General features: G+C 32.8%; 3 protein-coding genes across 7 annotated transcripts in view; all 3 read right to left on the bottom strand.

The window, feature by feature from the left end:
• Nucleotides 1-441: 441 nt before the first annotated feature.
• On the bottom strand, nucleotides 442-2296 carry LOC128680216 (small proline-rich protein 2B-like). The gene is made up of 3 exons (XM_053763193.1): nucleotides 1975-2296; nucleotides 1279-1468; nucleotides 442-1045 (listed from the first exon to the last, which is right to left on the bottom strand). The coding sequence occupies exons 2-3, from the start codon at nucleotides 1451-1453 to the stop codon at nucleotides 810-812; spliced, it is 411 nt and encodes a 136-aa protein (XP_053619168.1). The 5' UTR covers nucleotides 1454-1468; nucleotides 1975-2296; the 3' UTR covers nucleotides 442-809.
• Nucleotides 2297-2775: 479 nt separating this feature from the next.
• On the bottom strand, nucleotides 2776-4677 carry LOC128680215 (uncharacterized). Its single transcript, XM_053763192.1, has one exon. The coding sequence runs from the start codon at nucleotides 4531-4533 to the stop codon at nucleotides 2830-2832; it is 1704 nt and encodes a 567-aa protein (XP_053619167.1). The 5' UTR covers nucleotides 4534-4677; the 3' UTR covers nucleotides 2776-2829.
• Nucleotides 4678-7050: 2373 nt separating this feature from the next.
• Nucleotides 7051-12468, bottom strand: part of sv (shaven) — a 105816-nt gene continuing 100398 nt past the window's right edge. For all 5 annotated transcript variants that reach the window (XM_053763125.1, XM_064436774.1, XM_053763123.1 and 2 more), the window contains one exon: nucleotides 7051-9450. In XM_053763125.1, the coding sequence (XP_053619100.1) occupies nucleotide 9450 (1 nt within the window). In that variant the 3' untranslated portion in view covers nucleotides 7051-9449. The remainder of the gene's footprint in view (nucleotides 9451-12468) is intronic.

Below are 12468 nucleotides of genomic sequence, written 5' to 3'. Positions count from 1 at the left end.
ATTTCCCCGAAACCCCTAATGGGGTGAAGGTTAACTGGTAATCATTGGCGGTTAGCGACGGTCTACTAAACCTACCAGTACCTTTACAGCATCTGCGTCCACTAGAATCAATTTTGGAGACCCATTTATTGATCTTTTTGTACTTTTGTCTATTTTAATAAATATGCATTTTTTAAAACTTCTGTCTAAAGATCCAGTGACACAAGCAATCTTATCTACCAAGCACTTCCTACTATCCTGGCTGAATCATAGACAATTTATAAATTGTATGTCTGTGGGCTGAATCATTAATAACGCCCCGCCGTAACACAAGACTGTCCTACTGCATACTACTCTATTGCAGTTCCCTAGCTGCAGCGTATGCTGCACTCAGCTAAAAGGTGGTTTCCTCTTCTTCTTGGCAGGTTTGGCAAGTAGGGTCTTGTAAATAAAAGTCCTTAGTTGTTATACCATGGTTTATTGCTATATAATTACAATTTTCTTTTATGAACACGGGCAAAATTGTTAGTTACAATTTTAGAGCTTGTTAGTATTTACTGGCCCTCTTTATCATTTTATAAAGAAAGCCAGTGAAGGCATTCAGATTATTTCAGATTATTATGCTGAATAATGGTAATTTAGTTTATTTAATGCTTTATATGAAACTAATAAAACATTAGGTCTATCAAAACGAAATAAGTGGAGAGAGTAGTACTGAAGAGTAACCCTATAGTTTTGTTATCTCTGAGGCACGTGTTTTGATGTGTACAGCTTTATGTAATTCGTCTTTATTTTTCTATGTAACTAATGTGTCTTTTAGCACTCATAAATTATGTATCTGTCTTCTTATTTTTAGTTACAGTTACCAAGCAAGGTGGTTCGTAACATTCAGGTGGGTGGAGATTAGGATTTTTGATTCTTTGCAAACACAACTGGGGTTCGTTGCACTCATACTTTCTGTATTTGCATTTTTCTGTGCACTTTGGTGGCGGGTCATCGCACGGGTGAGGGGGCTCAATTTTGGCACATTTCTTTGAGTACAAAAAAGCGCCTTCTCTGCAACGGGCTGAAAGTGCAAAATAAATCATCATATGCTGCTTAAATTGACACATTTTATATGACAGTGGTCATGAAATGTTACACGCGTAACGTCGAGCGTTTGCATTTCTACTAATAACATTTCAAAAGTTCCGATTTTTCGGCTGGCTATCAGCGAATAGTTTAATTCTAGAGCGGGAAGCAAACAGCTCACATTTTTTGATGTATCTGTAGTTAAGATGGAAATAAGTTTAAACTTACTGGCTTCATTGTCTTCGGGATTCTTAATTTTTTCATAACACAGATATGGTTTGGTGCATTCTCCTTCGGGGTCTTTTGTAGGGTCGCATGGGGGTGGCGGATCACAGGGGTGGGGGGGAAATACCTTACGACAATCCTTGATATCTACTCTTTGGCTTACAGGTGCAGGCGACATGGTCTATGATTGGGACTGAAAAAAAACTTGAGGTTTCAATAGAGTATGTGACGATTCTTTATCCTCCCCTGGTTTTCGTACAAGGGACTAAGCTTTGGCAGCTGATAGGCAATTATAACATTCCCGAGGATGGATGGATGTCAGGGTGGCGGCCGTAAAATCACAATCAAAATCATCACAGCTGTAAAGTCAAGGTTTTAATGTTTATTTTTGGGTGACCTTCTCATAGGCGATATGCAAGCTGTCGCGCTGTACAGCTCTATTATGTCAACTTGGAGTTGGAGTTACGTAATCTCGATTTTGTCTACCTTAAGTAATAATAACGTGAATGTATTAAATTATATTATTATGCCTAAACCTTTTTCAGAAGTTACACTATTTTATTTTTTGGTGAAAGTTGTGCAAAAATCCGTCCGGTATAGTGTTTCAGCAACAGACAGACACGACAGGGGTGGCTTCGTGGGACATATTTTTATAATATGTAAGAATTAGATACATAAATGAAGAGTAAAAATACTTACAACACTATAATAATTTTGATGTAATTTCAATTCTTTTTTTGTTGATTCGGATCGCAACAGTCGAGGTTAATAGTTTCGGTACATGGGCAAGTCTTGTTAAATTTATCGTCATCTTTATTCCTGTCGACTGGCACAGGGGGGATGTTTACACACCCTGGTTTTTTTTTACCACATCTTTTGCCACAGGGTACGCTGTCGGCCATTTCGACTGGTCTAATTTTTCATTATTTCGTTTACGCACGATTTTGTTGGCTGATGTCTGACTGTAGTGACGTTAATATTTGTGAAGCGTCAAAAATTAAGAACAATATCGTGTATTTGGCCAGCTACAATTTTTTAGAAAATTAATTATTGTTATATACTCTATGTATATAAATTGCTAAATAATTATATTTTAACTAGCGGCCCGTGCTAGCTTCGCTCGCGTAAAAATATAATAAATTATACACCTGAAGCTTCCGCAGGAATCACACTTTTTGTTGGTGAAAACCGAATGAGAATCCGTGAAGTAGTTTTTGAGTTTATGGCCAACAGACAGACCGAGGGTTTTGTTTTATAATATGTATATTGTCGTACCGTTAGGTAACAATAGTTGGTGACTTTTTTAAATATATTTCTATGTTTCTTGTATAAAAAAACTAAATAAACGTAAAATAGGACTATAACGAATACTTTCAAATTAGAACTTCATCGTTCTCAAACCATTAAGCATTAACGAACATGCAAAATGGAAATATTATCACCTTTTTAAAACTTGCATACTTAATTCTTTTCAAACAAATTAAAAGTGGCAAGTAGACGTGCAATTTTTATAGATAATTCATTGTTATAACAACGTAATAGATCAATGCCCAATTAACTTTCGTCTTCATCATCGAAATCTTCCCTTTGCTCATCTGGTTTCTCCTTATCTGTCCCTTTCGTTACCTCAGAGAAAATTGAGAAAATTTTACTTTTAATAGCTGTGAATACATTGCCAGCAGTGTTAATATTTGCCTGAATACTATCATGTATACTAGACTCTATACTAGGTTGCTCATCTGGAGAATGGTGTGAAGGTCTTAATTTCAATTTTTGGGGAGGAGTTGTCGGTTTATCATAATCATTCTTTTGATCACTCTTTAAAATATTGGCTATAGTATCAAAATCTATATGTTCACTTATCATAGATATGGTAGAATCCATTTTCTCAACCATTTTATGCAATACATCCTCGGCATCTAAAGTCTCCAATTTATCTATCGTTTCCATTAGATTTTTCTTGCTAACGATATTTGAAATCTCACACGGATCTTTCTTTTTGGGTGGAGGCTGTGGCGGCCCGTTACACATATCTTCACATTCCGATTTTGATGCTTTAATTTTTTCCAGGTGTTTTGCACTTCCGCTTTGTATCAAACTAACAGTGTCCTTGGTCGTATCATAAGCTTTACAGATCACAAGAGACGCAGCCTGCATCACTGTATCAAGTGCTTCACGGTGTGCATCTATAATAGACTTTTGCCCTAGAGGGCTACGAGGCGAAGGAAAGAGGTCCACCTTGCTCGAACCTGCACTTGCCCCTCCACACGCACCAGCAGCCGCCCTTCTCCTTTGCTTTTCTAATTCTTTCAAATCTTCCGCACTTTCACAGCCAGATTTCAGTTTTCGTGTACAAGGTAGACCATCGTTCTCAGGACAGACAGGTGGCGAGGGTACTTTCGCAGTAGCTCTTGGCTTTTTACAAGTTTGAATTTCTGGTTCACATGTTTTATTTTTTTTTTCACATTTAGGTTTCGCACACGGATCATATGGCTCGTCGTATTGGCCATCAGGTGTATTATTATTCTCTCTTCTCTTATCCGCATTTATTTTCGGACAATTTGAATCTTTATCGCAATTCTTAGATGGTGCGCAAAACTTATCCATACTTCTTATGCTAGTACAATCTGATGAGCTGTTTTCAGCATGTATAGATGATGGGACAGGAAAAATAAGACTTCCAACCTCTGCCTGAGCGGGAGATTTTGCTTCAACTTTATCACAAAAAAACGTGTTACTCGTTTTACAAACTGGTTGTTTTTGTTTTATTGAAGTTACAGAGTCCTTCGGTTTACAATTATCTGTACCAGTACTACAGGTTTTAAAACATGGCTTATAGTCTGGATAGTCTTTTTCTACTGATTCCAAAACGTCTTTGATAATTTCGTCATCTGAACTTTGGCAGTCTTTAGAATAATCTTTTGTAAGAAACGGTTTAATTACCTCTCTACAATATCTGTATCTATTAGAGGTAGTGTCTTTCGTTTGCGCATCAGTATGTTCAAGTGTTTCTTCAGAAAAGGAGTCCCTGATAATTGTTATTAATTCTGGATGATCTGAATCTTGTACTATTTCATTAAATTCAAAGACTTTTACTGCCAAGTCCTGTGAGGAACCTTTGCGTGGTGATGTGCCCTTTGATTTTGAGGAATTAAGAGAACTATCAGAATTTTCATTCGTTTGGGTCCCTCTGTGACATTTAGCTATTACCCGTGGTACCTTAGCATCATCTATAAAGCCGTATTTGTTAGGATTCATAGTATAACATTTGGTGTAATTATTTCTTGACGGAGCTACATGTTGGTGACATATTCTTATATTTATGTCTGTTGGTTTTTCATGTTCACAAAATATTGTTCACGGGATGGGATTGTCTACACTATTTCAATTTTGACATATTGATCTGACTTTTCTTATTTTGTTTTCGGAAATGACGACAGAGATAAAACTTTTTACTTCAAAATTAATATTGGCGAAATTTATACAAAATTATAATATCTACTTATAATTTTTATTTACTTTATCCGTAAGTATGTATAATATATTTATATACTTTTATATTTTAGGTTACACACAGAACCGTGTTTCATATATCATTATAACATATTATATTCCGTGTCAATCAATCAAGCCATGAAATTAAAAAAAAAAATTCGGAAATGTACCTACCATAAATTTAATTATTTTTGGAGCGTTCGACAACCTATTGTTTCTACACGAGCGATTTTACTTCTTCATTCCTAGGAATGAAGAAGTAAAATCGCTTACAACTTAATATAAACCATATACCTACTTATGCACTGTCTTCAGTCGTGAGCTTGGAGTAGATTACCAGCTTGAAGTAGACTACATACATCCGTAGACCCTGCATTGTTATTAATGATTGCAAAAAATGTCGAATGTTATGGTTTTGGCATGTATTTAATAAGTACATCGTACAACGGAATACCTACTAATTCCATTGTGGGTTTTGGTTATTATATAAATATATATATGTATAAATATATAAATAAATATATTAGGACAAATCACACACATTGAACTAGCCCCAAAGTAAGTTCGAGACTTGTGTTATGGGATACTAACTCAACGATACTATATTTTATAACAAATACATATATAGATAAACATCCAAGACCCGGGCCAATTAGAAAAAGATCATTTTCCATCATGACCCGACCGGGGATCGAAGCCGGTACCTCTCGGTTCGGAGGCAAGCACTTTACCACTGCGCCACCGAGGTCGTCAAAATGCAGTATATACCTATGTAGTGTAAGTATATGTAGTGATAAAGCACAGGTGTGAAAACGTTAAAGTGATAAAGTCACTTAGTAATAACTATAAACCTTAACATTTTAATTAAGTGTATTTATTTGGCACATCACGTAACTTTTTTCTCTTCCAGTCACAATAGCAGATAAATTATGTTAATTTAGACCAGTATACAAGGTTACTGGTATCAAACGCAAAATCTCCTAAAGACTACTTGGGTACATCAAAACAAGCAACTTTTATTCTACGACTTTTCGTGATTCGTAGTTTATTTTTTTCATACATAAAAAAAAAAAAAAAAACAATCTAATTTGCTAATTTGCGATTCTACACATCTTAACTCTATGTTTTTCAAGCATTATGAAGCGGAATCGAACATAGAGTTAACGTTTTATAGAAACAACATTGAAACTAAAAATGTTTTTTTTGTGTTTATTACGTTTAGACAAAAGTCGTAGAACAAAAGATGTTAGTCTCTATGTACCTTATGCGCCTTTGGAAGGTTATGCGTTAGATACCAGTAACCCTGTGTATATGACGATATTTCTGATGACGGTGATGTGTTCGTATGTACATTTGTGGCCATCGGACCTACGATACAATCTTAGTGCTTATTGTAGGGAATTTACTGTTATTAATATAGCCACCAATTTGGATATCTTCCTTTCCCATTTGGAAGTTTGGGGGAAAAACAAAGTTCTTTTTTATAAATTCATATGCCTTTATTTCTTACTGGTGCGTCGGACTTACAAATACTTATTACAAATTAAACAATTTCTTTATACGTTACTGTTCTATCATTACAATGACTTGTTGTGTCATTGTATCACTTATATCGATATGCTTTTATTTATAAAAGCATGCACTTTTACAAAAAAAAGAAAAGCTTTTAATAAATAAGAAAAATAATACGAATTATTATTATTTTTAGCTTTAATTGAGACTTTTTGTGGACCTCTATTTATACGATTGATAACGGTGAAAGTACAGTCGGCTACATAAATTACCGTGCATACCAGCGTATGTTGATGCGGTGTTGTCTGTACGAAAAAGTATTGTTAAAAATTGATATAAAATAAAAAGTTTTGATAAATATACGTAAATAGCTAATTCAGGGTTTTTTTATATATACGTAAGCAGAATTTTCACATTTTCGGGAAAATATAAAAAAATTGGATATTTTCCCGATTGTTATAGAAATCGCCTATTCAGACTTTTGAGCCTAGTGGACAGATAAGAATTTTATATTCTTTTTCACTGTAAATTTTACATATAGTTGTATACTGAGCATGTACTCAAGAATTTGGCTCAACAGATTTACGACGATAAAGCAACCAAAAACCCGACATTTAACAATTTCATAAACTATTATAAATACTTAAGTACAACTTTTATAAAAAACTGTTAACCAATTGAAATTGAATTATTTAGTCACATAGAAGTGACATTTTTGACCGTGTGCCACAATGATTTTCCAGATGTCTGACATTTTAACGGAAGGAAAGAAAGATTTGTCAAAAATCTTACTTGAGTCTTTTCTTATGAAATATTACTTACATTTACACATTAAAATGTATGCCCCAAAATCGTTTGAGTAACAAAAAAGAAATGTCACAAACAACAGATTATTCAAAAATGCGTTACCCTGAATCGTGTTCAGTGAAAATGTGCCCATTATGCTCTCTGCATTCCCTCTCTGAACCGCAATAAACATCTTTTACAAAAGGAATCGTCCAAACCAATTTCCCGTATTTATTAAAACAATTTATCGACATCAACACATACATACAGAGGTCCACCATAATATATATATTTGCCGAGATATTTATTGCTTTACAAAACATACTAATATATATATATATAAAACACTGAATTACAAGACGTCACAATCTTTGGCGTGTCTCTAAACTGTATGTAGATTGTTTAAAATTACGTTTCAAACACAGAATTTAGAATAAAAGCCAATAGAAGTGTCCGTTTGGTTTATATCAAATAGATATATGGTATGAATAAGAAAATAGAATTTATTTAAAATGAATAATTGTAATTGTAAAAATGTCCTAGTATTAGCGGAATATGTTATGTTTTATTTTTAATAATTGACAGTATTTTAAAAGATAAATAAATAATCTCTTATTACACAAATTATATAGTAAAAATTAAGTTAAATCAAATATGGGAAATTCACTTTTGTTGGCGCGAGTGAGTTTTAGAACAGTAGGCATAATAGCTAGAGTCTATGACACTTCTATTGTGTACTTATATAATTCCAAATTCTGTAATTTCAAACTGTTTCCGGTTAGTGAAAACGCGACAGGATACATTCAGGCAATATTTACAAAAAAAAATTGTATTACACAATAATAATATAATAAAAAATAATGGACGGAACCGATAAGACATTTCAATATAAAAAAAGAAAATAACATTTTGAAAAACAGCTTTGAACATATCAAATTTATATATTAATTTTATCTCATACAGTACATGTAAAATATATGTCTATTTATATCAATACTGTATGCGTAAACTAGAAACTAATACTTTTTAAAAAAGTAAAAAAAAATGATAGTAATCTCGAGTAATTTCACATCATCTAAATACATAAAACCGTTGAGTTCTGCATCTTTGTTGATTTCAAGCACATCGTCAAGGTTATTCACTAATTTGACCACACGGAGTTGACCATGAGTGTGGTCAAATAAAAAAGAGGAACAAAATAATGTTTTTAAATTGAAAAAAAATGTATCGCTTTAATATGTAGTTATATGACAGATATAAAATTATATTGAATGATTGATATAATCTAAAGGGTTTGATATTGTGATTTTTGGGGGTTTGAGCATTTACTGTTACTGTTTTAAAGTTCGTTAATAATATACACACCCAAGTTAATCGAATCAACACGGAAAATAAGTTCATTTAGTACGACCGGGAATACTAGCGGAATTACAATTCCTTCCAGTCCGATTAATCGAACCAACAGGGAAAAAAGTTCATGTTATCCGATCGGCAGGACAAAGGAAGACGGACCACGAGGCCAGAGCGAATTGGTTGATTGGTATAATTTGATATTCATTATTAAAAGGATTATTTCTCCTTTGTCCATATTTGTTCTATTCTAATGACTTCTTATATAAGCCGTGCTCTGTTTTTCTCATCTACAATATTTGTCTCAATTTTCTATATATTCTCACTCATAACCCTATTAAACAATGGTGTGGTCATACGATGAATGCAAAACTATTTTCGTGTACAACCATTTGACCATACATGTGGTCAAATCCGTGCATAACCCACCATCAAAATATACAGCTAATTAACAATACAAAAAATAAGTTATGTAACTTATAATAACGAAATTAAAATAGGAAAGTAAAATAATTTTTAGGACATTGTGCATTGACAGCTTAAATAATATGTATATGTTTAAGTCTCAGAAACATTTTTTTTTATATGTATAAAAATTAAAGGCTATTTTGTAACTACGTTGAGGTAAAAGAAACAAAATCTTAATCTACGAATGACATTTAAACGAATTACGTTTAATTTCATTTAGAATTACATTTATTTATGTACATTACATATATTTATAAATTGGAAAATCAACACATTGGCTCTCTCATTCATTTGATTTTAACAATAATGAGTACAAATGAATGTTGTAACATTTAAATTATTATGAATATTTTTTTTACAATATGAGAAAGCAACTTACTGACCGACAGACGTAAATAAAGTTGAACATAAGTTGTACACGTCAGAAATTTTCTATGTATTTTTTAAACTAAGATTCTCACCAGGTTTTGTTTTATGTATTAGTGTCTGTGTGTTTATCACTTATGATTTATTTGTTCGTTGTGGCTCGCCGACAGCTATTGCTCGCACGGCGTCCGTTGATATCTGAAAATTGAAGCTTTATCAAAAAAGATTTACTGAAAAAAAACCTCTTAAACATGGATAATAATTTAATAATTAACAAATTTTTAGTACAGTTCAATATAATAAATCTAAGCAAATTAATTAGAATTGTTCTATACATTGGTATATTTCTATCAATTATCACTTTTATTTATGAGCGAAAACTAAACAATAATCCAAACAAATTAAGCTAAATAAAGAATTTCATAGGATCACAATGGACTCATTCCACAATTTACTAAACCGAAAACTGTCTAACTGCTATCCAAAATCCGTGTAGTAAATTGTAACTATATTTGAATCTATAATAATTTTCAATAGAATCCATTACGTAGCAAATCAAATGTTTATTTCATTATTTTATTGGGTTTAAAGACTCTTCTCATTAAGACAATTTGTCACTTACATGAAAACTTAAATTAATTTTACAATATTATATATTTGTTCGTTGGCTAAAAGTTACACAATAAAGTATTTAGCTTGTATATAAATAAAACAATATAATTAATCATTGCTATGTAGCAGATATCAAGTCAAGTGCAATAATTCACTCACACCTTATCAGGTAACGTTTAGATAGGTATATTTAAGATTATGTGTTTGGCCAGCATTTTTTTAAATGTTATTCAAATACTATTACATATAATAACTGTAAATGGGCTATGTATACATATACACGAGAGATATGAAAGAAAAATAATAATGATAATATTTATGGGACTAATTGAAGTCAAAACATTTTTAATGTTTCTTCGCGCATAACATAAAATTTTACTGAACGGAATCGAATGCGATTTTCACAGTTGTATAGTGGATAGTCTAACCTAAAATCTGGTATAGGTTACATAGTGATACGTTGCTTAGAACTCGAGATATTGACAATGCAATGACAAGCTATGAGGACGCACGAAACAAACGCGAGCGAAGCCGCGGGTGAAAGCTAGTTATCAATAGTTTTGTAGTCTTCGCTCATCCTAACTAATATTATAAATGCGTAAGTAAATATTTGTTTGTTTATTTCCTCGTCACGCTCTATCTACTAAACCAATCTGCTTGAATTTTTTTAAAATATGGAGAAGGTCATAGGGTATCTTTCTGCCCGGAAAATTAACGTGTGCGAAGCCGCGCGCAACAGCTAGTATAAAAAAATGCATGGTGCTGGTGATCGTCCTGTTAAATCCAATTGTATACAAAAACAACTAGGTACATTCACTTTAATAGAGCCAGAAATCACGGCAAAGAGGACTTTAAAAGTGTTCTCGATAGAATCACTTAAACTTAATGCCCTGTAAGTTATGTAGGGTCCCTAGGGCTCGACACCGCCCTTTTGTTTTGAGCCCTTGGGGACTCGAAGGGTCGTGTGTGCAAAAATACCGTCCACGTTTGTTTCTTCGTTGAAATGAAATTGTATGTCTCCGGTGACGGTTTCTTATGGGAACTAATTGTGTAAATACTTACCTATTAATTTGCAGTGTATATTTTCGATATTAATAATGTCATATTTGAACATACATTTGTTGATTTTTAACTAAAAAAAAAAAAAAAAAGAACGACATACTTGAAGATTTATATAACTATTGTTATAGATTGGCTTTTACCCGCGGCTTCGCCCGCGTTAATTTTCCGCGATGAAAGGTACCTTATGACCTTCTCGTACTTCAAACCACATGAACGAGTACCTATGCAAAATTTTGACGGTTTAGCAGCTAAAGCATGAAGAGTAAACAAACAAACATACTTTCGCAATTATGATATTAATAATATAGATAATAGTAAAAATCGCTTCTGGGTTAAATTGATCTCTGTTTGGTCTAATTGTTTTTAGATTAGGTTGTTTAGTAGAGAATCTATCTTTTGTAAAGCTGTATATTATTTGATCAACGTGGATGTAGATAGATAGATAGATATAAACCTATTTTATATAATTGTGATTATTATCTACCGATTGTACAATTATACAAAATATTTTTTTTTATGATTTCGTGCAACAAACTCCTATAAATGCGAAAGTGAGTTTGCTTTTTTGTTACCCCTTCACGCTTTATCTACTCAACCAATCTTCTCGAAATTTGCACACATGTAGTTTGAAATATGGAGAAGGACATAGGGTACCTTTCGTCACAGAAAAATATTTGTTCCCATGGGAAATTCACGCGGGCGAAGCAGCGGGCAAAAACTAGTTAATATATATATATATTTTTTTTTATTAGGACAATTCACACAGATTGAGCTAACCCCAAAGTAAGTTCGAAACTTGTGTTATAATAGGATATTAACTAATAATAAACGATACTATATTTTATAACAAATACATATATAAATAAACATCCAAGACCCGGGCCAATCAGAAAAAGATCATTTTCCATCATGACCCGACCGGGGATCGAACCCGGGACCTCTCGGTTCAGTGGCAAGAACCTTACCACTGCGCCACCGAGGTCGTCAAAATATATAGTTAATAAATTAATAAAAATGAACTCGAAGCATGATAATAATTATTATAAAATTCTAGAGGTACCTGTTACTGCAGCTGTTCGCGTGTAAAATGGAAAAGGTATACAGGATTCGAAAATAAATCAGTTCCGATCAAACAGTGGATTTAAAATGACACTTGCTCCATTGGAATAGATACAAAAATCCTGTGACTGATCGATTTATTGTGTACCCCATACGTTTGATCTGCCGCTTTTGAGACTATTTGATGGTAGTTTATCCATTGATCTCATAAGTGTTTTATTCGGTAAATAGAATTGCTTACTGATTTGTAAATTTTTATAGTTTGTTTTGATATGGAATCGGAAGGCTTGGTGAAAAAATTTAAAAACATTAAAATCCAAATTTTGAAATATTTTATTTATATCGAGTTTAGTTATAGCTATATACATGTACCTACTTTAAGAATGTTATGATCAGAGGCCACGATAAAAAAATAAAAAATAAAGTTTCAGTAACTAATAAATTAATTACACGATTCGACAAATAAGTATTGACTACTATCCC

The sequence above is a fragment of the Plodia interpunctella genome, chromosome 23 (genome assembly GCF_027563975.2).
Source record: "Plodia interpunctella isolate USDA-ARS_2022_Savannah chromosome 23, ilPloInte3.2, whole genome shotgun sequence".
NCBI classification, from domain to species: Eukaryota; Metazoa; Arthropoda; class Insecta; order Lepidoptera; family Pyralidae; genus Plodia; species Plodia interpunctella.
Note: the sequence above shows the minus strand (reverse complement) of the source record. Positions and strands in the feature narration are given on the sequence as shown.

Excerpts from the sequence above, each read along its gene's own strand:
- LOC128680216 (XM_053763193.1), bottom strand. The coding sequence starts at position 1,453 with ATGTCGCCTGCACCTGTAAGCCAAAGAGTAGATATCAAGGATTGTCGT. Across the intron at positions 1,046-1,278 it reads TCCCGAAGACAATGAAGCCA|CCCGTTGCAGAGAAGGCGCT; the intron begins GTAAGTTTAAAC and ends TTGCACTTTCAG.
- LOC128680215 (XM_053763192.1), bottom strand. The coding sequence starts at position 4,533 with ATGAATCCTAACAAATACGGCTTTATAGATGATGCTAAGGTACCACGG.